General features: G+C 37.9%; 2 protein-coding genes across 6 annotated transcripts; one reads left to right on the top strand and one right to left on the bottom strand.

Annotated features, from left to right (window-relative positions):
- Window positions 1–1,534: 1,534 nt before the first annotated feature.
- Window positions 1,535–5,817, bottom strand: LOC124375761 (zona pellucida sperm-binding protein 4-like). Its single transcript, XM_046834366.1, has 11 exons — window positions 5,537–5,817; window positions 5,338–5,444; window positions 4,464–4,665; window positions 4,036–4,158; window positions 3,760–3,932; window positions 3,580–3,677; window positions 3,361–3,497; window positions 3,073–3,250; window positions 2,393–2,534; window positions 2,245–2,319; window positions 1,535–2,081 (listed from the first exon to the last, which is right to left on the bottom strand). The coding sequence occupies exons 1-11, from the start codon at window positions 5,778–5,780 to the stop codon at window positions 2,076–2,078; spliced, it is 1,485 nt and encodes a 494-aa protein (XP_046690322.1). The 5' UTR covers window positions 5,781–5,817; the 3' UTR covers window positions 1,535–2,075.
- Window positions 5,818–7,097: 1,280 nt separating this feature from the next.
- Window positions 7,098–25,203, top strand: ints8 (integrator complex subunit 8). 5 transcript variants are annotated; one of them, XM_046835026.1, is made up of 29 exons: window positions 7,098–7,154; window positions 7,239–7,284; window positions 7,926–8,061; window positions 8,596–8,770; window positions 10,945–11,085; window positions 11,247–11,318; window positions 11,397–11,448; window positions 12,400–12,582; window positions 12,724–12,831; window positions 14,140–14,295; window positions 14,579–14,679; window positions 16,691–16,832; window positions 16,927–16,997; window positions 17,098–17,273; window positions 17,362–17,492; window positions 17,866–17,976; window positions 18,078–18,273; window positions 18,399–18,520; window positions 19,328–19,512; window positions 19,918–19,951; window positions 20,501–20,560; window positions 20,661–20,722; window positions 20,951–21,069; window positions 22,333–22,436; window positions 22,887–22,937; window positions 23,017–23,090; window positions 23,171–23,235; window positions 23,363–23,406; window positions 25,044–25,203. In XM_046835026.1, exons 1-29 carry the CDS (start codon window positions 7,150–7,152, stop codon window positions 25,158–25,160), a joined length of 3,039 nt encoding a protein of 1,012 aa, XP_046690982.1. In that variant the 5' UTR covers window positions 7,098–7,149; the 3' UTR covers window positions 25,161–25,203. The 5 variants fall into 5 exon arrangements, with proteins under 5 accessions (XP_046690982.1, XP_046690984.1, XP_046690985.1 ...); XM_046835029.1 differs by having other exon boundaries at window positions 7,139–7,154; window positions 7,239–7,276; XM_046835028.1 differs by having other exon boundaries at window positions 7,117–7,276.
- Window positions 25,204–25,311: the final 108 nt, after the last annotated feature.

Below are 25,311 nucleotides of genomic sequence, written 5' to 3'. Positions count from 1 at the left end.
GATATAGATGCAGTGACTGGGCAGGCCATTCCATAAGAGATAATCCTGTCAAATGCTCTAAATAACAGCGCTTGGACGCAGGCGTCAGGTCATTGTCTTATGGCAAAATTGGTTTCAATTGAAGTATCAAATGGTAGCCATGTTGGCTCAGTATTCCTTTCACCCAGAATAAGTCTCTAACCTTTTCTCTCGCTATACCCATATCCATTGGTGAAGTCATATCCTTACATGGGTTTTCTTATCACTGCTATGCAGATGACACTCAACTAATCTTTTCTTTCCCTCCATCAGATACCACAGCTTCCGCTCGGATCTCGGCATGCTTGACAGACATATCTTCATGGATGAGTGCTCACCAACTAAAACAAAACAGAACTGCTGGTCATCCCAGGTGATTCATCTCCAGGTCAAGATCTCCAAAGAACACTTCATGACTCTGCTCTCCCCTTCAGCCACTGCTCGTAACCTTGGGGTAACTATGGACAATGAACTGTCCTTCCCACATGTCGCTAATGTGGCTCGCTCCTGTCGATTTCTTCTCTACATCATCAGAAGGATTTGACAATTTCTGTCCACACAGGTGCTTGTTCAGTCTCTTGTCATTTCAAGACTCTACTACTGCAACTCTCTGCTGGTAGGTCTTCCACTGAACGCTATTCGTCCACTGCAAATGAGCCAGAACGCAGCTGCATGGCTTGTGTTCAATCAGCCCAAGTTCTCCCACACCACCCCACTGCTGCGCTTCTTCCCTGGCTTTCAGTAGCTGCACGTATCAGAATCAAAAACACTGATGCTTGCCTACAAGGCCAAAAATGGACTAGAGCCAGCTTACCTCAGTGACCTCATCACATCTCACACTGCACCACGCTGTCTGAGATCCTCCAGCACTGCTCGACTGGTACCACCTTCTCTCAGAATGAGAGGTAAGTATACTTCAAGGCTCTTCTCTGTTCAGGCACCAAGGTGATGAAATGAACTTCCCCTAGATGTCCGTACAACAGAGTCCCTGACTATCTTCAAGCGACGACTGAAGACTTACCTCTTCCTGAACACTTACATTAGCACTTTCCAAGTTTGTAGAATTCAAGAGTTATATTTAAATTAAGTTTGTAATCTTGCGTACCAGTGTAGATTTATTCATTACTAGAGACTCCAAGCACTTGTGTACGTCGCTCTGGATAAGGGCGTCTACTAAATGCTGCAAATGTAAATGTAACCTTCTCGACTCCAAAACAACTCGAAACCTAATTAAGCTTCCACCTCAATGTTTGACTATGGGTGTGAGGCAGTCTACAAACATCTCTCCTGTTCAGTCAGCTGTTAGAGACAAGGTCACATTTACTCTTCTGGCCACAAAACTTTTTAATCACTGTACAATTCATGTTTTTGCCTTTTATAGTTTGTTGCATATAAACAAAAGTCAGTCATGTGTCTAAAACCCATACTATTCTGGATGTTTTCCAACATTGAACTTCAAGCATCTCATGACATGAAGTCTGAAAAGCACATGAACTTAATCTGAGAAGTCAGACAATTAAAGCGAGTGCATTTTTTATTATTTTTTTTTTTTAAAACACAGTTATGGTGTAAATAGAGGTAATGCTGCATGAGTTGAAACTTAATCTGCTGTTGATCAGTTTCAGGATGCTTTTCCAATAACAATTGTTTTAAAGTTAGTCATCAGATCTTCCCTCAAGGCTCAAACCGGCAACCTCTCAAAATAAGTCTGCTTGTAGAATAACTGCTTTCTAGCATTCACCCCACCATTTTGCACGAGACAAGCATGATTTTTAAATAAAGCAGTAGATTGAGTGTCACCAAAATAAAAAGGCATCAGCAAAATGTCCTGCACTGCATTTGAGTAGCTGATTGAAAGAGCAGGCTTACAACAGAATTGGTTCAACTCTGAATAAGGAAGCACTCAAAGCATTTTGCAGCAAAAAAAAAAAAAAAAAACCTTTAAGTACAGTCAGGTCACAATAGAAAAAGGATTACAAGAGAATTTTTTAAAATGAAGTTTTAATACTGCATATTGAAAGCTCAGTTTTCAGCATTCACCTTTGATTGGAAAGATGTTATGCCTAGAAAGAAAAAAAATATATAAGTGAGGATTTATACATAATCCAGCAACAGTGAAATATTAAACAGTTATGCACAGTGAGTCCAGGCTTTCAGTCTGGCATGAAGCATTTCAGCTGCAAACAATTCAGTACATTTACTTGTAGTGTAATAAAATCAACATGCCTTCCCATCGAAGCAGGTCTTGCGACATGGAGTCTCAGAAGGCAAGCACACTTCAGTGGAGCACATAAAGTAAATCTATTGAAAGAAATTAGATCATCATTTAACCAAATTGTAGTTCACAAAAGAAACATTTAAAGTGATACTGTACCTCCTCATTGATGTATTTTTGAGTAGTCACGTTCATGAACTGGAAGGCAGTCACCACAAAGCGGCGCTGGTAAGGAGTCTGTGGCAGGTCCAGCACACGAAGGACTGAAGATTGTGCAGAGGAGAGATCAGGATCAGGACACCTGTTTGGGGGGGAAAGAAAAAAAAATAAAATAAAATAATTAAAAAAAAAAGGACAGTTGCCCCAAGTGAGAGTTAGTAGTGGCATTTGATTTTTGGATATTGACAGCCAAGTAATTTAACCTGATTTCAGCACCATTTCATGTACAAGCAATTACACAAACCCTCCAGACAGATTTTGCACAAGTATGCAAATTTTTTTTTTTTTTTTTTAAATACTTGTCCACAGAGTTACCACTTTCCCGGTTTCTATTACAACTGAACTGAAGGAAAAAAAAAGAAAATATGGCAAACACTTAAATAGGTGCATCTAGTAAATCAAGTTAGAATTCACTCATCACTGCCAAGAGTCATGTCACAATTTAATTATGTGAAGTTTCACCATGTCCACTCTTAACACTTTAACATGGTCCATTGGTCTTGCATTCAAGGACTTCTTGTCTTGCTTGATCAAATACTAAACCATACCAAATATGATCAAATTAGGAATTCCTTGTGGCTTACATTACAAAGCTCTGTCCCCCACCCAGACAAACTTACCCTTCATAGAGCAGAACCAAGGCGTTTGTACCAGAGCGAGTGTATGCCACACAGTAGTTTACTAAAAGTGTGGCATCAGGTTTAGGAGAATTTAGTCGCACCTCCAGGTACAATGGTTTACCCAGGAGAACCTTCAGGGGCAGATGACCATGTGCAGAAAATGAGGAGAAGGTCTCATCTGAATGGAAGAGAATGGAAAAAACAAATTAACTACACAAGCAGTTTGTCCTTCATGAACAAAGTTCTTGAACAAACAAAAAGGTATTAAGCATTGCAAGAAAACCATACCATCTGCAATCCTGAGCTGAACACCATATAGCCCACCAGAACTCACAGAGGCTGGGACATTTGGGTTCACCACCATGTAGCCAGCAGTGGCCCTCATCGTTGGACTGATCTTTGAATAACGACATTCGACCATCAGCCTATAAAGACACAAAACTTTAAAACTAAAGCAAAGACACAACACCGGAAATTTAAAGCTTCTAAAGCACAAACATATCCTGCCTGACTGGATGGTCTCTAGTGATGATGCCGTATTTCAGGTTAAGAGCTCTGATGGCCGTCCGTACTTCAGCCATGTAAATGGTTGTGTCGCCAACATTCTGATTGTTGGGGAAAAAAAAAACGAAACTCAAATTGGCCTTTGTTTTTTGCCTCAGTCAGATACAATTCAGTAGGACTCACATAAGTCTTTGTTCCACATTCGGTCACTGAGAACTTGAAGGTAGCAAAATCCTTGGTGGAGTAGACAGGTTTACAGGGGTTCTTGTTCACCACAATCAAACTTGTGGGATTCACAGGAATTGTTGTGATATTAGAATAAATAGTAAACACAAACTGCCCATCAGCTGTGCATTCTATATAACAGACAATGAGGAATGGGGAAATGGGGGAAGAGAAAAATGTAACATCAGGATAAACACTTCTGAAAGTCACTTGGATCAGTGCACAGCAACCTACGGTCCATTGGGTAGTAACAGGAGGAATCGGTCACGTTCATGCAGCATCCTTTGTTCCTGCACTCCGCTGCTGTCGTTTCAGAAGAACCACAGGGCAGCCTTTGACTAGTAGGAATGTCACAACCTATATAGTCAAGACAGATTAGTCATCAGTTTGCACACATACTGACAAAACAGGCACTGTACACACAGCTACAATTCAGATTTTGTAAGCATCCTATGCAAATATACTTGACAAAAATACCCCATGCTTGCATTAGGAGACTTAAGACATGGACATTGACACAGACATTGCAGAATATGGTGTAATTAAGTTATGCCCAGTTACAAGAACAATCATGCTTACAATTACCAGCAAGTAAATAAAGCCAAGCTACAGCTAGAATGAAGCCACATGTGGATTTGCTGGACACCTGTAATGTAGCTCACCTCCTTTTGTATACTCCTGAGAGAGCTTTCGATATGGTGTCAAGGCAGGCATCGGAGCAGGTGGACAGTCATCTTGATCATTTGAACGCGACACCCGGAGTTTTTGCAATGCCATGCCAGAGTTGGAGTCACAGGACACTGTGGCAACCTCGGCAGGTCCCATGTTATTGCCATACAGCAGTTGTAGGGTATATCTGCCATCCTGGAGACATTAGTAAATATGAGAACATTGGAATAAAGAACACTTAAAAGAATGCATTCAATAAGTATAAAACACTTGTGAACTTCAGTTTACATTTTTAAAACCATAAAAGGATTCTTGTTTAAATAAAATGATATAAAAAATAAAATAGAATCAAATTAAAGCAACACTGAATTGTCACAAATTGAATTGATGAAAATTAAGTGGAAACATTAAATTAAGTAGTTTGTTAGAGCCAATCTGGGTAATAAAGATTTGCATGTTTTACATTTAATATTCTAAAAGACATGTTCTACTTGTTGCAGCATACTTTAACAAAATGTCCTCATTTCTTTCAGGCTCAATTCATTCACTCCCTTGTTATCCATATCTCTAGCATTGGCAATGACCAGGAAGTGGCAGCAATCACACACATATGCAACACACTACAAATTGTATTTCCAGTACAGACCAAGGAGCCACAGCAACATTGTGCTAACTTTTCTTTTTATAGCCCTGGCATTTCTGTGCATGTTTAAGTTTAGTTTAAAAAAAAAAAAAAAAGCTGAGAAGACCTGAGAAGTTCATTTTACATTTTAACCATGTTTCACACAAAAGGACTACAGCAAACCAACATCCCTGTTCCAACACATCTTGGTAAAAATACATGTACCCTAGCATGCAAACACCCACCTCAACAGTGACATGACAGCCAGAGAAGCGGACATGGAGAACATTGTTGCCTTGTTCATTTGTCAGGGAGTAGCCACATTCTTTTGTTACCCCAAGAATAGATGAGCCTGACAAAAAGATCAGAAAAACAAAATTAGACTCTTTATTAAGAACCTTCCCCCACCACCAAATATGCCCTCCCCTCTATAGTTATACATACCCAAAACCTTCACTTCAATAAGAGGATCTGAGGGTAAAATTATTTTGAAAGCCTCTTTGCCACACAAGACAACATATTTCTCAGGCTGTCTGAGCTCCTGACGTGAGTCTAGAAATTGCACAGAGAGAGTTCCTTCACTGAAGTCTTCATTATTTTGGTTAGCATAAGCAGAGGACTCCTGAAAAGCCTGCACCAAAAACAACTCCAGGCAACATAACAAAAGCACAACTACTTTCCCTGCCATGGTCCAACCACTCTAACACCATGCAAGAACTGAACACCTGCCGGCCAACCATGTATTTAAGAAAGCTAGGCGACCAGTAGTGATTGGTTCCACCTGTCACTAATTAGGCCCAATCCTTACCTGATGAGGATGATGCTTATGTATCTTCTCAACTGATTCACAGGTTCACTGTGAGGTGCTCTGGCATGTTTTAGTATTTTTTTGCTCCGAAAAAAACTCTGAAAATCATACTTAATTAAAAGTATAGATACATCACTGTGAAACCTACTTCATTACAAGTTAAAAGTCAGCAATTCAAATATGAGTTGACTTGACTAAAAGTCGTGGAGTATTTGATTCAAACAGTATTTGAGTATTTGAATCATATTGAATGTAGGCTCAAAGATGCCTTTTTTAAAAGCCAAAAGTGAGAGGTTGTGAGGTTTTATTTCCTAAAATATTCCTCCATCCTCCAAATTGAACACCTCAGCCAAGAAAACACCTTAGCCTAGAAACTTCAACATGCCAGAATGAAACAAAGATCAAACAAGTCGGACAAATAAAATTAATGTAAATAATTTAAGAAAAAGTAAAATCAAATTTTCATAGCTGATGCACCTCTCAGTCTCGGAGACAACAATTTTTTAATTTAACTTCAACAAAAGCTAGTTCTCAAGTTTTTTTTTAAAATTAATTCCGGCTTGGACTGAAAATGAGGCCGGCACTGCTAAAATGACATCTTTAACCGAGATGCAAAATGAAATCGGTAAATCGTTGTCAATTAAAATATAGTGAAGTAAAAAGTACATATATAGAATCATAAATATAGCTGAGTCGAGAGAATAAGTTGCTGATATCTTTGATACTCAGTAATAGAGTACATTTACTCAAATACTTTACATCACTGCACCCAAAACACACCACCAACACAAACATCCTGAGTTGGAATTGATGTTGAAGCATAAATGGACATTATGTTGATTTTGGATAAATAATAAAAATGAACCCAACCTCTGCAGCAAATTAATAAAATATTACAACTAATTGACTCATGCAAAAATGTAAAGATTCAGAATATTACTTACATTATTTATTTAGGATTGAATTTTCTGACCAATGGTCTATGGGAAATGGAAACTAGATGTGGAATAGGATCTATATATTTATATGCACAACTACTAACGACACATTAATCACGTTAATCATTGTGTATCTTTTTATGAAAACCATTTTATGACAGTTTCTCTTATAAAATAAGGCACTTTTATTCCTATCTCTGTCTGTCTGTCTGTCTGTGCGTGCTCTGTGTTGTCCTCCAGTCCTCTGTGTGGCGCTGTGAACGCTTACGTTGTTTCAACCTTGCATTGTGGTGTTTGGGTGAAAGAGGAAGATGAAGTAAACGAGTGATTCTTTTTTTAACAATATTTCATTTAAATTTTCTATATGATATTTTATTATTATTTTAAAATAAATCCTCAGCAAATCTCATCATTATTCCTTCATCGAGCGGAAATCCGGTGAGTTGGTGAGTGTTGGAGCTGCTGGTGTTCAGCTGATGTTACTGCTCTCTTACTTCATTTCAGCACTCAGAGCTCTCAGGGGCAGTTCTGGGGTCGTGCTGGGGTAGTTCTCCTCTGCACACTGCACTATGGGTAAACTTAAAGTAAGGCTTTGGTTTGGAAATGAGTCTCTCTCTCTCTCTCTCTCTCTCTCTCTCTCTCTCTCTCTCTCTCTGATTATATATATGTTGTCTGTCTGTCTCTCTGTGTCTTTCTCGCTTTATGTTTATCACTCATTCTTTCTCTTTTTACCTCTTTCTCTTTCTGTCTCTCCCTGTCTCACTGTTTTTCTTACTCTCTCTCTTTCTCTCCCAGTTTGTCTCTCTGTTTCTCCCTTTTGCGCTCTCTCTCTCTCTCTCTCTCTCTCTCTCTCTCTTTGTGTGTATGAAAATTTTCCCATCTTGGGAATGAATGTCTCCACACTAGGATTGTAAAACCCTGTGGTTTCATTCGAAATACTCAGACTCAGAGGGAAGATAATGGTTATGTATCATAGATATAGCATTAACATGATCATTACATGAATAATCATGCCACTGGATCTGACAAAGGTGTGTGTGTGTGTGTGTGTGTGTGTGTGTGTGTGTGTGTGTGTGTGTGTCTCCAGGTGAAAATGAGTGCTGAGGCAGCAGACAGGGAGGCAGTGAGTGGCAGTCGGCCCAACACTCCACCACAGACCTCCTGGTTTGAGTTTCTGCTTGATCCATCTTTACTTGAGCACCATTTACATAAAAGCAGCCCAGGTCACTATACCTTGTTTATTTGTCCACTTTGAACACGATGTTGGCTGCAAGGTTGCTGCTTGTTCTGTTTTGAGTGTAAATAAACTGCATATGCTGATCTTGCTTCAAGATTTTAAAGTTACCTTCCCGTAAACTGTACCAGACGGGCCAAACATTTAAAATTACGAAAATAAAGAAAAACACTGGTCACTGTGTGAAACATTTAAAGTTTGACATAAATACAGTCAGTTTCCTAAGTATTTGGACACCACCAAAAAATTTGTGGAATAAAGCAATCAACTTGTCCAGTGGAAAGTGACACTGACCTGGTAGCATTTCTTGAATTAGTTACAGCACTGTTACAAGTTTTTTTTTAATTAACATTAAGTTCAGAGAACATAGAACAGCTCTAAATAAATCACACGATAATTATTTTGCCCGTCACATCCAGTGTTATTAACGTTTGTTAGATTTGCTTTTTATTTTCTTGTCTAGAATACAAACTTTTTGTTTATCTTGAAAGATAACATTGTCGTTTTCTGTCCTGCAAAACAGACCCTCCTTCGGTGCAGCTGGTCGTCCAGTTCTTGGAGCAGGCCTCTAAGCCTTCTGTGAACGAGCAGAATCAGGTCCAACCTCCTGCAGACAACCGGCGCAATCGAACTCTCAAACTGCTCGCTCTCAAAGTGGCAGCACATGTTCGGTGGGACCTGGATGTGCTAGAGAAAGGGTGAGGGGGTCTTAAGGATGTAGACAGAATATTAGTATGCTTGGAATTCCACTATTATTAATTCAAGAAGATCGAATGCAACTCAGTAAAAACACTTATCTGTATATTCAGCAGAACTATAGCTCCTATAATAGGTACATAAAGGAACATGTTTCAGATTTTTTTCTGATATTTATTTGTCAGAAATTTAAAAATTCCATATTAACTCCTAGAGTACCAGCACGCATTATTTTGCCCAAAATTACTTGGTTTATTTAATCATTTTGAATTCTGTAAAGGATTAAACACACATAAGGCAGCACTTGGCTTAAAAGTTTCTGATTGTTTAGGATGATCACTGAGATCATTTAGATATGTCAGGATTTTGTCATTTGTTAGTATTGCAATCTCACATCCTGGGTTTGTCCATGGTAAGTACAGTTGTACGAAATTCTCTGCCTCACGCATGCGCGAGTCCAAGGTGTCACTAGCTGCAGTTCTTTATGACAAAAAAAATAAAGCCTGTTGCTGTTCAACCATCCCTTCACGCACAATCCATCACAACTGTGCTTGTCAAATGTTTGGAAACCCCCAGTCTTTTATGGTATTTGAGAGACACATGCATGGTCTTAGATAATTTAGGAGTATGAAAATAAATGTTGACTTGCATTTATTTTTAAAAATCCTTCCTTAGAATGTACACCTTTACACACCCATGGCAACTGGACAGTTATTTTTACAATCATTCAGCTGAAATTCTTTGCCATGCCTCTTGTAAAACTTGCCAAAGATGTTCTTTTCTAATTGGAGATTTCTTTCTGACATTGGAATCTAGTTCATCCTGGAGCAGTTAAGTAGGATTAAGCTAGAGGATCTAGAGCTTAGACATACACTTTTCAGTTCATTGTCTTGTATGGGGAAGGTATCAGCCCCAATACTGCTGAATTAAATTTCTATTTCTATTCGTTTTTTACAATAGACATTGTTGCAGAATTTATGAATTAAAGTAAATGACGTGTGTCTATGCCTCGGGCAACCATGGCAAGGAAAATCTACCCCAAGTGCCACAAAGAAGAAACCCTGAGAGGAACCAGACTCTAAAGGGGAACCCATCCCCACCTGGGTGACATCAAGAGTGATTATAAATCTTTAAAACAATACAAAACACTGAAGAGTGAGAACTCCCATGAGCACTGGAGTGTGTGATTTTGAGTAATATCCTTTCTACAGTCTTATACAGTCAGTTGACATTATGGAAGCTACTGAGCAACTCATAAACCAGTTCAACATTTGAGATCATCAAAGATCCAACACCAGCTTCTTTAACACTCAGAGTTCCAACGTCCAAACTCTACATTGGGATCCAAATGGCGCTGGTACGTCTCTAGATGGTTTAGGATGTTTGCTGGGTCAACATCTACTTCTTTAAAGGTCCATAATCTTCATGAGGTGGAACACAACTGGAGCTGGCGCAATCTCAGGATGCCTCAGGATGGATAGAGAAAGAAGCATTGGAGAGGAATTAGCATAGCTGCTGTTTATGATATTAACAAGCACAAGTTGGTATTATATGATATGATTTTCAAAAGACAAGTTGCTGTCTAAAATAACTCCTAGGTCTTTAAATGTTGAACTAGTAGTTATAGTACATCCTTCTAAATGCAAGTTGAAGTGCTGGAGCTTCTGTGCAATGGTTTTTGGGCTGATGAGCTAAATCTCTGTCTTATCAGAATTTGATAATAAAAAGTTAGGCATTATCCAATCTTTTAATTCTTTAACACACTTAGTTAACCTGGTCAATTGGGATGAATTATCTGGTTTCGATGAGAGATATAGTTGGGTATCATCTGCATAACAGTGGAGGCTAATCCCATGCCTTCTGATATTTCCCTAGGGAAGCATGTATATTGTGAAAAGCAGGGGTCCTAGAACTGAACCATGTGGCACCCCATAATTCACTTGCACTAACCTGTACAGTTCTCCATTTAAATCTACAAAATAGTAACAATCAGACCGGTAGGATTTAGTATGGAATGGTAGCCATGTTGGTTCAGTATTTTCTTTTACCAGGAATAAGTCTCCAAGTCTCGTTCCTTGCTGCAAAACAACCCCAAATCTTTAAGCTTTCACCTTAATGTTTGACTGTGGGTGTGAGGCGGTCTGCTAACATTATTTTTCCTGTTTCCTGTCTCCAGTCTGACCATTCCTGTGCTGAATATGCTACTGAATGAGCTGCTGTGTGTCAGTAAAGTCCCTCCTGGAGTCAAGCATGTAGACCTGGATCTGTCCACACTACCTCCCACTACTGCTATGGCAGTTTTAATATACAACCGCTGGTGAGTATGTAGGAAAGTGTGAGGATTCAGGAACATTTTTGGAGGTTTTGGATCCAACTCTATCAACCATCAGACAGTATAAATCGTGGAATTGTGATGTAAGTAGTTGTTAGGTCCAGTTCTTGGTGTATAAAACCACATTCTGTCACTTTCATTGAAAGGGCCATTCGAACAATAGTGTTGAGCAGCTTTCCTGAGAAACAGGCAAAACCTGGACCACACCAGATGAACATGTATGTATGTTAATAAAGGTTTTATCTTTGGCAGGGGGAGTGGGGAGATGTCCTAATCTAACTTTTTTTTTCTGCTAGGATGAATCTGGTTCAACAAGAAAAGGAACTGACTGAGAATATACTGAGTGTGGTAAGACATACTTCTTAAAAACTTAAAAAAAAAGTCTTCTCTCAAAGACTCCAACATGCCTTACAAGTTTAAATAAGACGTAAATGTTTAATCATTTAACTATTCCGGTTCTGCAAGAACTTTAAAAGACATGATGATTTATACACTTTATGGACAGAAGTTTGTGGACACCTGACTATGAGATTCATATGTGCTTTTTGAACATCCATTTCTATATGCAGTTCATTATATCCAATTCATTTGCAGTTATAATAACCTCTAGTTTTTCGAGATGATGTTTCACTAGATTTTGGTGGAGATTTGTGCTCATTCAGCCACAAGGGTGTTAGTAAAGTCAGGTACTGATGTAGGTGAGGAGGCCTGGGGTGCAGTGTTTTAATTCATCCCAAAGGTTTTTAATAGGTTGGGGTTAGAGTTCCATAACAGGCCACTCAAGATCTTATACTCCAACCCATATAAAGCATATCTTAATGAAACTGGCTTTGTGCACAGGGGCATTGTCATGATGGAAGAGTTTTGGATCTTCTAGTACAAGTGAAGGAATATTGTAATGCCACTGCTTCCAAAGACATTCTATACAAATGTGTGCCTTTGTGGTAACAAAGATCCTTTTTGAGGAAGAATTGCATGGTTGGAAGAGGCTGGTGTTCCAATACTTTTGACCACATAGTGTATTTGTGAAGAATGTTTACATCAATTTGTATAAAAAAAGTACATGATGTAAAATAGGAAGTGTAAACAATGAAATAACTATCGAATTGCACGAAATTCCACGTTTCTTTCAGCAGCATTGTTTAATTGTTATATTGTGTTTGACTTTGTGAATTTCAATTCCCCTTTAAAATTCTAGCAAATTGAAATTTTTTGCCTTTTAACTTCTCGTAGGGTAAAATTAGCAGGTTTCAACCTCTTGTCATTGATGAACTTCATATTTGTCACTCTGTTTGGTAGCTGAAGGAGCAGGCCGCAGACTCCATAACAGTGCTAGAAGGGGCTCTGAACATTAAGAAGGATTTTTACATCCACACTATGCGGACGCTGGACCTGTTGGCTGCTGATGCCAGTACAGCAAACGGAGAGACCGAGTCTTCCACAGCTGGCCTTAGGATTAGTGCTGATGAGCTTCATTGTCAGGTAGAGGAAAAACCCCATCAAGGATTGAGCAATTCTGTTAATCATTTCTTTGAGAGATGCTGGGAAGCTGGAAGATTTGTCAGACTTATTTGTTTATTCATCTTAATGGAAATGTTTGCAAAAAAAGTCTGTTTTTTGCAGGTGCATTATGATTTAGGGGGAATTTACTTCCAGCAAGGCTGTTCTGACCCTTCAATGTATGCCAAAGCTCAAGAGCACTACCGCAAAACGAGGGAGCTGTTAAACAAGGTAGACAAATCCATACACTGTTTTCACTCTCCATATACCACTGTACTGACTGGGCCACTCAAGGACAGTCACAGAGTTGTCCAGTAGCCATTTCTTTGTTATTTTGGCTGTGTGCTTTGGGTCATTGTCCTGGTGGGTGATTAACCGTTGCCCCAGTCAGGTCCAGAGAGCTCTGGAGCAGGTTTTTATCAATGATGTCTCTGTACATTGCTGCATTCATCTTTCCCTCGACCCTGACTAGTCTCCCAGTTCCTGACACTGAAAAACATCCCACAGCTGCCCCACATGATGCTGCCACCACCATGCTTCACTGTAGGGTTGGTATTGGCCAGGTGATGAGCGGTGCCTGGTTTCCTCCATACATGACACTTGGCATTCAGGCCAAAGAGTTTAATCTTTGTTTCTCATGGTCTGAGAGTCCTGGTGGTTCCAAAACATCTTCCATTTATGGATGTTGGAGGTCACTGTGCTCATTGGGGCCTTCAATCCTGCAGAAAATTTTCTGTAACCTTCCACAGATCTGTGCCTTGATACAATCCTATTTCCAAATCATGTCCAATCAGTTGAATTTACCACAGGTGGACTCCAGTCAAGTTGTAGTAACACATCAAGGATGATCAGTGGAAACAGGACGCACCTGAGCTAAATGTTGAGCATTATGGCAAAGGCTGTAAAAGACTTCTGTACATGTGAATTATTATTATTTTTTTTTTAATTTGCAAAGATTTAAAACACTTCTCGATCTATCTATCTATAACTTGTCCTCTTTCTCGATTTCTCTTTCTCTCTCTCTCTCTCTCTCTCTCTCTACCTCTCTATGTGCCTCACCACCTCTCTCTTTATCTCTGTCTATACCTCTTTCTCCCTTTTTCTACCTCTCTCTAGTCCTCGTTACCTCTCTGCACCCCCGCCTCTCTCTCTTACTCTCTCTTACTCTCTCTCTCTCTCTCTCTCTCTCTCTCTCTCTTGCTCCTTTTCCCTACTTCTTTTCCAGCTTTCTCTCTCTCTCTCTCTCTCTCTCTCTCTCTCCCCTCTCTGTCTCTTTGGCTGTTGTTTCTTGGTTGCAGTAATACTTGGTGGTATTTTTGGCTACAAATTTGCAAGGCTTCTTTTTGATATTTCTTTATCATCTCTGCACTTCTGCATATATTTTTTTTTTAGTGAATCCAGTGGCAGCTATTCCTTCTTACACTATTTAAATATTTTTTTCCTCCAAACTTTCAGATAACACAAAACAATATTTGAAAATGAATAACAACAACAGAAATAAATAAACTAAATCTCAAATGTATGTGGGTTTGCTTGCAGCTGAGGCCCGATCCCCTCCACTGTCATCTAGATGAGAAGCGTCTGGCAGGATATTGGATGGCATGTAGAACACTGACTGGCTCCTCAGACTCCAGTGACACCCAGCTCACTCCTTACTGCCTCATCAACAACTTAATCAAGACTCGTAACTACCAGGTCAGTACTAATTCTCTTTTCAGTGTGGAATGTGCTGTCAGACCTTTGTAGTCTGAAGGAAAAAAGACCACCAATGCCAATTTCCTGCATTCGTGTTAGTTACATTTTCATTATATATGTAATTAAATCATATAAAATGCATAATAGTAATATAATATGCACGTTATTGTGCGTGACAACATACGGGCCACTCGCTCAGAGCCCCCCGGCCCTGGTCTGTGGGAAAATTGTCTTGTGTAAAACTGGGTTTATTTTTACATACAGACATTTCTGTTTGTTGCAGGCACTAATTGAAGCCTTCATTAAAGACAACGTCACGCGCAGTCTGCCGAACAGCTTCAGACACTCTGTTCACCTGGAGCTTCAGCACAAGGTTCAGCAAGGGTGAGACACACGGTTATACACCCATGTGTAAAGTAACAAATTACATTTACTCGTCTTACTGTAATTGAGTAGTTTTTTTGTGTAGTTGTACTTTGTAAAATCAACCATTTTACTATGGCTTCAACTAACAATTATTTTGATAATTGAGTTTAACTGTCTTAAATTTTGACATTTTAAAGATTATAGTAGCTGCTTGTTGATAATTTGTGTAAATCAACATTTGTATTGTATTTTGAAAATGACAAGTTGACAACCATGCTTAAAAAATCAATATAAAATATAATAATTTTGACATTTTCTGTTGAAGAAAATAGACATTTTATTCAGTTGTGAAGATATAAGCATCAAGAATATATAATTAATTTAATCTTGCATAATCTATGCATAATTTAAATACACAAACATTATAAACAAGAATTTGAACGCATTAATGTCGCAGTAAATCACGTTTGAAAACAGATAAGTTACTGTTGTAGTAGACAAATGCTATAAAAAGAAAATGGAACGGAGAAACGCAGCAAGCAACCAGGCTTGATTAAAAAAAAGAAAAAAAAGTATGCATTGGTGTACAAATGCATAAACATTCGCTAAAAACCACAACAGTCACAACATTTTTTAATAGTTGCTGCTGTTATTTGCTGCTTTTAGATTTGGTGTTTGTTCGCACCGGTTGAATTGAAGCTGATTGTGCAACCTGTTGCGAGCGAGTCACGAAAGAACAGATCCAGTGCGACTTTCCCAAAGTTACAAACAAACAGTTTACACAATAGCACTTTATTAAACTATACTTTTTTAACATGATGAGGATTCTACAGTTTTTGCTCACCATGCTGATGTCTCGCCTTCAAACGTGACACCAGTGTGTTTTCTTTTCACGTGTTTGCATTTAATATGGAATGCACTCATTGCTTTGGATGACTTGGGGCACACACTTTTTTCTGCCATTTTGCAAGCGGGTGTGTTATCTTACCGTCACGCAAACCCGTAACTTCAGCAGCCAGACTAATCGATAACTGCATTCGTCGACAAAGATTTCATTATCAATTTGTATTGATTTTATCGATTAGATGTTTGCAGCCATACATTTTACTTTTACTTAAATATGTTTTGTTTGAACTGTTGTTCTTTACCCACATTTTAAATCGTGTCTGTTACCAAGCAAAAAAACCTAAAAAAAAAAAAAAACCTGAATAAAAATAATTCAAGGGGGAAAAAATCGCACCCTGGAAACTACTGCACTGACTGATTGATTGGGCAGAGAACAAATGCGCTAACCTCAGCAAAAAGAGAGATGTAGGCAGACAAGACAGACAGTGATGCTGAGCCAGCCGAAAGTGAAATGCTGTCGAATCGAAAGTTGTTCTGAATCTGTATTTGCGATTTCTCTCTTTATCATGAATACTTTTATAGTTATAAACGTTTTTGTTGCTGCAAAAGTGCATAACTCACATTAAACTCAAGTCATGGAATGCAGTGTTTTTTTTGTTGTTATTGAACTTTCATTTGAAAACAAGTTTAAAAACTAAAGAAAAACAAGTAGTTTGAAATTTATAACCTTTATTTTTTATCTCTCATACTTTTTTGAACTACACTAGAACCCCTTACCCCACCCCCCACTGTGTAAAAAAAAAAAAAAAAAAAAAATATATATATATATATATATATATATATATATATATATATATATATTTTTTTTTATGAGCTACCTTTTATTTTTATTGAGAAGATTTAATAACTTTACCTGTACTTAAGTCACTTTTAGTTATACAAAGCAAATACAAATTGTGGAAAAGGTGTTGTAAATGTAAATTTCAGGTCTGTTGTAATACACTTTAAGCTGTAAAGGGCTACTGAATTATCAATTTTGATTGGTCAGGAGATCTTTATTGTCTTTTACATGCCAGTTATATAAGTCTACATTCAATTTCTTGTTCTAACACAGTTTGTTTAGTAACAACTTATTATAGCTTGAATGAAGCACTTGCATGAATAATCAAGTATGTGTAAACAGGGACACGGCTCTGGAGGAGGTGTGCTTTAAGCTGTGTGTGTGCAATGCTGTACGAGACGCTCTGGAAAGTCATGTGTTGAGTGTCCGCTTCCACCAGCTAATGCTCAAACCCAGCAAACGCAACATCAGCTTCCTGCTAGAGGTACAGGAGTGAAAACATGATTATAAACTGACATGAGCATAAAAATATTCTTTTTTTTTTCTCTTTTAAAGCTTTTCTCATGTATTTTTTATAGGTATGTACAAGGTCACTAGATAAAGATTATACTTCAGAGACTTCCAAACGGAAAATGGCTCTCTTTCTCAAGTGAGTACTCGTATTGGAGATACGTCATGCCGAGTTTTCTTGATTAGTGCAAGATTATATTAATGTTTCATGTGGTCTGAATGAGAATATTTATACACAGGAATCTGTGTGAGAGGCTAGAGGAGGTTCCTCTGGCCTACATGGTTTCATCTCATAAGCTGTTTATGGAACTGCTTTCCGATGAAGAGAAGAAAACCTTGCTGGATCAGATGAGGAGAAGATCAGCCACAGTCAACCTCAGTGCCAAGCCGTTGCCTTCTTTTTACGACATCCCAGGTGTGCGATGTCATACTACTTATGTTATGTTGAGAAAGTTTTTATATACAAAATCTTCTAACAATATGCTGTTTTTACTGATTTATAGCCTCTGCTATTGTGAATATCGGTCGACTGGAACAGCAGCTCATTCTCTCACTGGATGCACGGCAGATTAGACAGATCCTCATTGAGCTTCATGGCATGGCTGAACGCTCCTATTGGAGAGTAAATAGCAAGGTCAGAACTATTTAAGGTCTTTATAGGACATTTGCCTTAATATACATTTGACATAACATATACAGTGCATTCGGAAGGTATTAATACCCCTTCACTTTTTTGTAAAAACAGTGATTCGTTATCAGTGATTCGCCTCTAGAGGGCGCTCTCGTAATGACAGCAAAATATATAGTCCTGCTATTCTTATTAAACACATATGAACCAGAACTTGTCTCAGAACAAAGGTCCCTGGTGTAGAGCATTTTAGGTGGTTATTTGGTTCCTGTTGCATAAAATGTTATCATCCGACTGTTATTATTTTTTTATCAGAACAAACAAAGAACTTTTGACTAAATATATGCTGCCCTGTTTCTCCTGCTTATTTTGTCTCTAGTGGGAAGTTCCTACAGACTACTTAAATGTCATCCTCGCCATAAAGGACAACCTCACTCGGGACCTCTTATACATTCTCCTGGCTAAAGGGCTTCATTGTGTTAATATAAAGGTATGTATAGAGATCAGTATGTAATGATCTCTAACATCAGTTTGAAATCATTGTAATAGTGAAAGTGATTGCATCATTCCATTGTGACACACTTGTCGTAGGACTTTGTTCATGCAAGGCAGCTTTTTTCGGCTTGCCTGGAGCTGGTGACCGAATTCTCACCGAAGCTGCGGCAGGTTATGTTGAACGAGATGTTGTTGCTGGAGGTGCGAGCACACGAGGCCGAGGGTGGGATGGAAAGACCTCCTCCGGACCTGGTGAGCAGGGTGCGAGGCTACCTCGAGATGAGAATCCACGGTAAGATAAGAGGGTTTTTTTCTTCATGTGGTATTCATCTTAAATCTAATGTGGTTCCACTATACGGATTAGTTAATATTATTTGATGATATAGTATGTGATGTGAATTTCATAACTTCTTTCAGATATTCCACTCAGGCAGGTTATTGGGGAGGAGTGTGTGGCGTTCATGTTAAACTGGAGGGAGAATGAGTATCTCACATTACAGGTGCCTCAGTCGTTGGTGAACAGCAACCCTTATGTTAAGGTGAGGATATGTTATGTTTTTGTTTAATGATCTGGAGGTAAATTTTGCTAGTATCTTAATTTCCGGACTATTAAGAGCACCCAAATATAAGCCGCACCCACTGAATTTGACAAGATTTAGATTAAAAATTAAGATTTTTATTTTGAAGCCGCAGGTGCCTACATTGAAACTAATGAACTTTACTCAGGCTTTAACGAAAAACAGTGTCTGTTACACGGCTTGTATCTAAACACAAGCCTACCAAGAAAGTCATTGTTCACTGTCTTCCTCCTTCCTTTCACAACTATTTTGGCATCGTCATGCGTTTAAAAATCACCATCGATGAAGCTTTTCTCCCGATGCCGTGCAGCTCAGAACACAGGTGAAGTGCATTTTTTCATGCCCGGTTGTTTTCAGTGTGACGAATGATTCGCATTTCCTGTAGACAGTCCGAGTGAGCGGCAGGTCAAACGTCAGAGGAACCTCATCTATATTTATGATGTGGTGCGGCCCGATTCAGTGGGAGCGCATCTGATTTAATATAAAGAGTTTCATTGGTTCACCTGAACCCGTTCCGCAATTTCATTGGTCTAATGTTATGGGGCTCAGTTTTTTGGCATGAATCTTGTGAAACCCAGGAAAAATCCATAAATTAGCCGCTTTATTGTTTAAACCGCGGGGTTCAAAGAGTGGGGAAAAAAGTAGCTGCTTATAGTCCGGAAAATACGGTATTATATTTTGCTTATAATCATTTGATCAGTCTTGTGTTAATGATTATATTTTATTTATGTCTCATTTGATCATTTCCCTGTTTTTTGTTGCATGTAGCTGGGGCAGCTTCTGGCTTCCACCTGTAAGGAGCTCCCAGGTCCAAAAGAATGTCGGCGCACAGCTAAAGAACTGTGGGAAGCAGTGGTTCAGATTTGCAGCGTGTCCAGCCAGCACAAGCGGACCAACGATGGACGAGTCAGCCTCATCAAACATAGAGATTCTTCACTCGGCATCCTACCCAGGTGAGACACACAGTCAACAAGGCCTGATTACCTTTTACGATATTTGTACTCCGAACTCATTCTCAATAAGGTGAACTCTTTGCTGTTGTGCATTCGGTAAGCCTATAGGTTCTAAATAGTGTGTTCTGAGATGCCTTTTTGCTCACTTAATTTATAAAGATTTTGAGATATTTTATTATCCCTGAAGCTCCTGTATCTACATGAGCTCTTTTATCTGACGTGTATATGCACAAGTTTGTGCCGTTGTACAGTATATTGTGTTATTGAGATCAGAACAATAAGCCCTGAAGTACCTTCAGGAAATGGTTCTATTTGTATGTAAGTAGACCATGGGTGAAGATTGGTGTTTAGGGAAAAATTTCCTGTTTAGAAAATATTACTGAATTTTTTTTCTTTTGCGCTCAGGAGTAAATTCATCACGTTCGTCAAAAAGCTGCGGGTGAGTTTGTGTAGCTTTTGCATGTATTTTATAGTGTTTTCACACACATACAACACACATGGTCTCTGAATACATGCTTCTTATATATACTGTGGGTACGGAAAGTATTCAGACCCCCTTAAAATTTTCACTCTTTGTTATATTGCAGCCATTTGCTAAAATCACATAGCACCCTATATTGAAAGAAAAACACAGAATTGTTGACATTGTTGCAGATTTATTAAAAAAGACAAACTGAAATATCACATGGTCCTAAGTATTTAGACCCTTTGCTGTGACACTCATATATTTAACTCAGGTGCTATCCATTTCTTCTGATCATCCTTGAGATGGTTCTAAACATTCATTCGACAAAGTGAAAATGTAAGGGGGTCTAAATACTTTCCGTGCTCACATTATAATATTGTATATATATTATATACATAGGTCAAAGATGAATATGGTGAAATTGTGAGCTCTCAAATGAGAAATATAATAAAAAAAAAGAAAAAAGAAAAATGGCACCAATAACGACACTGAGACACCATATAACACCATCTTTTCTTTCAGGAGCCATTGGTGCTGACCACACTGATCTCTTTATTTGTGAGACTGCATTGTATCGTAAGGGTACGTTTCAACAAATCATCAAATTTCTTCACATCGAATATACATGACCACTGTACGTAAATTTAAACATTAACCCTATTGTAATGAACTTCTTTATTAGGATGACATTGTGAATGAAGTGACAGCAGAACATCTGTCTATATGGCCTTCCTCTCTGGCAAAGTAAGACTTTTATTTCTGCTGGTTAGTTCAATACGCTTGAAAAGTAATGTGTGTAAAGGATTGGGTAATAGTATTGACAGTCACATAATTCAGGTCCTGGTTAATGTTGAAACAGATGCATGCTGCCCTGCCTTGGTTATTTCTTTAGCTTTGTTTCAAAGAAGCTTCAGGTTTGATTATGAAGATGATGATCATCCTAATCATTATCGTGTGATGTACCTCTTTCAGTATACAGTCTGTTGATGTGGAGGCTGTAGCAGTAACAGTGAAGGAGCTCGTAACTTATGCTCTCACCCTCAACCCCAACAACCATTCCTGGCTCATCACCCAAGCCGACATATACTTTGGCAAGTGTTGCTGTTTAAAACTCATTTGGGGATCCATTTTTTATTCCAATGTTGGTTTCCACACTGAGCGGTACTACTATCTTTTTTTAAACTTTTATTATATATCTGCTTTTCATTTTACTAACTTCATTTATAATTATATTTATATCAGAATATGATCTGACCTAGTATAAATATTTTAGATTTTTTTCTTACTTTTTTTCTTGCAGAATTAGAGACCGAAATGATTTAAAAAAAAGTCTTTATTCTTAAATGTTAAAGGCACTAAAAGCAAATAAATTGAGATTTAATAAATATTTAAAATATATGTATTTATTGTAATAATTACAGCTTTATCATTATAGTGAATAGATGATACTTGATAGTTTAATACCACAGTAATGCTTACATACTGTACAAAGCATTCAAGTGTGAAATAATTATTACAGGAAACAGCATTGGAGTTGATCTTACACCACAATTTATATACATACAATACATCAAATTTATCACAAGTTACACTATATGGACTAAGGTTAGTAAACACCTGACCATAGGATTTGTATGTGCTTTTTGACCATCTCATTCCACATTTAGTCCCTATTCTTCTGGACAGATGTTCCACTAGATTTTGGAGTGTGATTGTGGAGATTTGTGCTCATACAGGTACAAGAGTGTTAGTAAAGTCAGATACTGATGTAGGTAAGGAGAAAGCCAAGGGTGCAGTCAGCGTTTCAATTAATCTGAAAGGTGTTAAATGAGGTTGAGATCAGATCTCTATAGCAGACCACTCAAGATCTACCATTCCAAACCATGTACACCATATCTCCTTGGAGTTGGATTTGTGCAAAGAGCCATTGTCATGCTGGAACAGTGTGTGGGTCTCCTAGTTCAAGCAAAGAGAAACATGCTACCACATCCAAAGACATCCTATATAGTTGTGTGCCTCCAGGTTTGTGGTAACAGTTTGGAGAAGAACCACATATGGTTGGAAAAGTTTGCTCAAATATTCTATGTTTACCAACAATTCAATGCAGAAACTAATTTTATCTATTCAGCAGAATAGTAGATTCCAAAAGGTGTGTTTTTGGTTGTAGAAGGACTGGAACAACTTTATGATTGAGGAAAATATTTCATTTCAATCTCAATCTTTGTATTAATGTGGACTAGGCTCAATAAAAAAAAATACTAAAGCATTTACATGCAAAATATCTCTAGTCATTAGTAACGCACATGTCTATAACTAATCTTTTGGCTCTCTCCTGTCTAATTCTCTCCAAGCAGTGACGAACCAGCACTCAGCTGCTGTGCACTACTACCTACAGGCAGGCACTGTGTGCTCGGATTTCTTCACCAAACCTGTCCCTCCTGACGTCTACACTGACCAGGTACAACCTGATGATCATGATGTCACATACTGCTTATATTATCATTGTGTTCATTAGATTATGTAATGAAACACATTGTGGGATGCTGCTATAGAAAAGTAATTAACACAGAGGGGTGTGATGATGCCCTGTTAAATGTGGGGTTACTGTTACTAGAGGTCAAAAAGCCATACATTCAAACTGAAATGAATAATAATCATAATAAAAAAATAAATAAAAAAAAAACACTTTAAATTACCAGCTCATGAAATCAGTGAAGCCTCTAAAGGCTGCTCCTGTACTGTATAATGCAACCTGGGATGTCCAGAAAGCCGATCTTATGGTCAAATGTCCAGGAACTTTTGTTAATATAGTGTATAAAGGTGGGAATTAGCTGGATTTACTGCTCTAATTATAGCTGTTATTATTACTATCATTTTTTAAAAAGCTTTGTAACACATATTTTAACAGGTACTGAAGAGAATGATTAAGTGTTGCTCTTTGCTAAACTGCCACACTCAGGTAAGTGCACCCAATAGTACTTGATTAAAGATGTGTATAAACAGGAAGCATGTATGTTACACTATGGTTGTTTATGTAGGTCGCTGTGCTCTGCCAGTTTCTGAGGGAAGTCGATTATATGACTGCATTCAAAGCTCTCCAGGAGCAGAACAGGTATAAAGGAAAACAAAAATGCTTTGTGGTATCATGCTATCCAGTATGTGCGTAATATAACAATTATTCTTTTTATTAAGTCATGATTCCATGGATTCATTTTACGATTACATCTGGGACGTGACCATTCTGGAGTATTTGACCCGTATCCTTTCAGAAACTTGTTTGGGTGTTTAATTGTTTTGTGAGGACCGAGTGTCCGTGTCCTCACAAAAACCAATGTGGTTTCAGGGTTGATTCATTTCTGAAGCCTTAACTCTACTCCATTGTAGATATTCATAACAAACGTGGGGAGATTGAGAAAAGACAAGTTGCTGTAAGTATTTTATAAATCATATCTACGAGCAGTGCAAAATGAGGCCGTTAGTTAAATCTGTTTTTTACATTATTATACAGTAGACTTGATGTGGCAGTTTTTATTTTCAGGTTTTTTTGGCAGAAATACTAAAATTTTTGTATGTATGTATGTATGTATGTATGATATACACACATGAACAAAGCCTGTTCAAAGTTTTGAAAAAGTGTCATATGGTTTTTGTCACACATGCATGTTTCTTTTGTTTTAAAGCAACAAACTAGTTAAAATGCATTTACTAGAGGACGCTTACATGGAGATTGAAGCTTAATGGTTTGGGGTTGTTTTAGGACAGGAAAGATTGGACACTTATTCCGGATGAAAGGAATAATGAACCAACATTTCTATCATTCCACCATGCAATTCCATCTGGACTGTTGAACCAACTTCAGCATACAAACCAATGACCTGAAGCTGTCATTCTTATATTGTTATGTAAAGGAAGGTTTTTTTCAGTGAAACTAAAGTTGAATATCTTTACGTTTATATATTAGTTTGGTCAACTTAAATCTTATCATCCCATTAAATTACGTAGTTGGTTGCATAGAAACAAAAGGAACAAGTCTGTGTCTCTCAAAAACCTTTGACTGTTTCCAATGTGACAGAAACTGTATGTGTTTATATTATGTAATGTGTAATATACTAAAACGATTACTGTGTGTGTGTGTGTGTGTGTGTATGTGTATATATATATATAATATATATAATCTTCTCAAGGGATAATACTGTAGAAATTAAACTTGGATATATTTTAAAATAGTCAATGTGCAGTACAGATTTACCTCTTAATATAACATACAGCCATTATTATCAAAATAGCTGGCAACAAAAGTGAGTACATCCTAAGTGAACATGTCAAAACTATGTCCAAGCTATCAATATTTTGCTGGATAACACCATTGTTATCCAGCACCGCCTTTGCAAGTGTACCTTCTGCAACCTGTAAAGCAATGTTGTATTCGTCTGTTTTTTGGAGCAGCTTCAGCACTTAACGCACAGCACAAGGACTTAACTTCTTTTATGGACCCTTGTGAGGTCTTTTCTGAGTGGAACCCATCTTGGAAAACCTCTGTATGACCCTGACCACTGTACCCTAACTCAGTTTCAGGGTGTTACTGATCTTCTCGGCCAACAATTATAATTCTCAAATCCTAAGAGAGTTCTTTGCCATGAGGTGCCATGTTGAACATCCAGTGGTCAGTATGAGAGAATTGGACTCCAAACACCTAATTTTAACTACTCTAATACAAGATACACAAATTAGTATGGTCCTGTCAAGCAGACAAAAACATGAACATGATGAATAGGACATGTGGCTTTACATGGTTACACGACATACAGCTGTTATCACTGAGGGTGTACTCACTCACTTTTTTGCCAGTTATTAAAACAATAATTGCTGTATGTTGAGTTATTTTAGGAGGACAGTAAATCCGCTATATAAGCTACACATTGGACACTCTAAAATATATCCAAGTTTCCTTTCTATACTACTGTCCATTAAGAAAATATACTAAAATGGTTCCTGAAACGTGAGGGGTGTACTCACTTTTGTGAGATACTGTGTATATATAATTGCTGATTTATGATTTAAACAGATTAAGGCTATCGGCCAGACAGAGCTCAACTCCAGTAACCCAGAGGAAGTTTTGCAGCTCGCTGCTCAGAAGAGAAAGAAGAACTTTCTTCAGGCCATGGCCAAACTTTACTTTTAAAGCAAATTCACAAAAAAATACTTTTTTTTTTTTTTTTTTACAACAAAAATAAATACATTCTGTAACAAACCAGTACATTTTTCAGTAGATTTCTTTTACAAATATATACACTATTGATCTATGATCAAAATATATCCATATTCACACATAC

Source organism: Silurus meridionalis, chromosome 22 (assembly GCF_014805685.1).
Source record: "Silurus meridionalis isolate SWU-2019-XX chromosome 22, ASM1480568v1, whole genome shotgun sequence".
Lineage (NCBI taxonomy): Eukaryota > Metazoa > Chordata > Actinopteri > Siluriformes > Siluridae > Silurus > Silurus meridionalis.
This window is presented reverse-complemented; position numbering and strand designations above follow the sequence as displayed.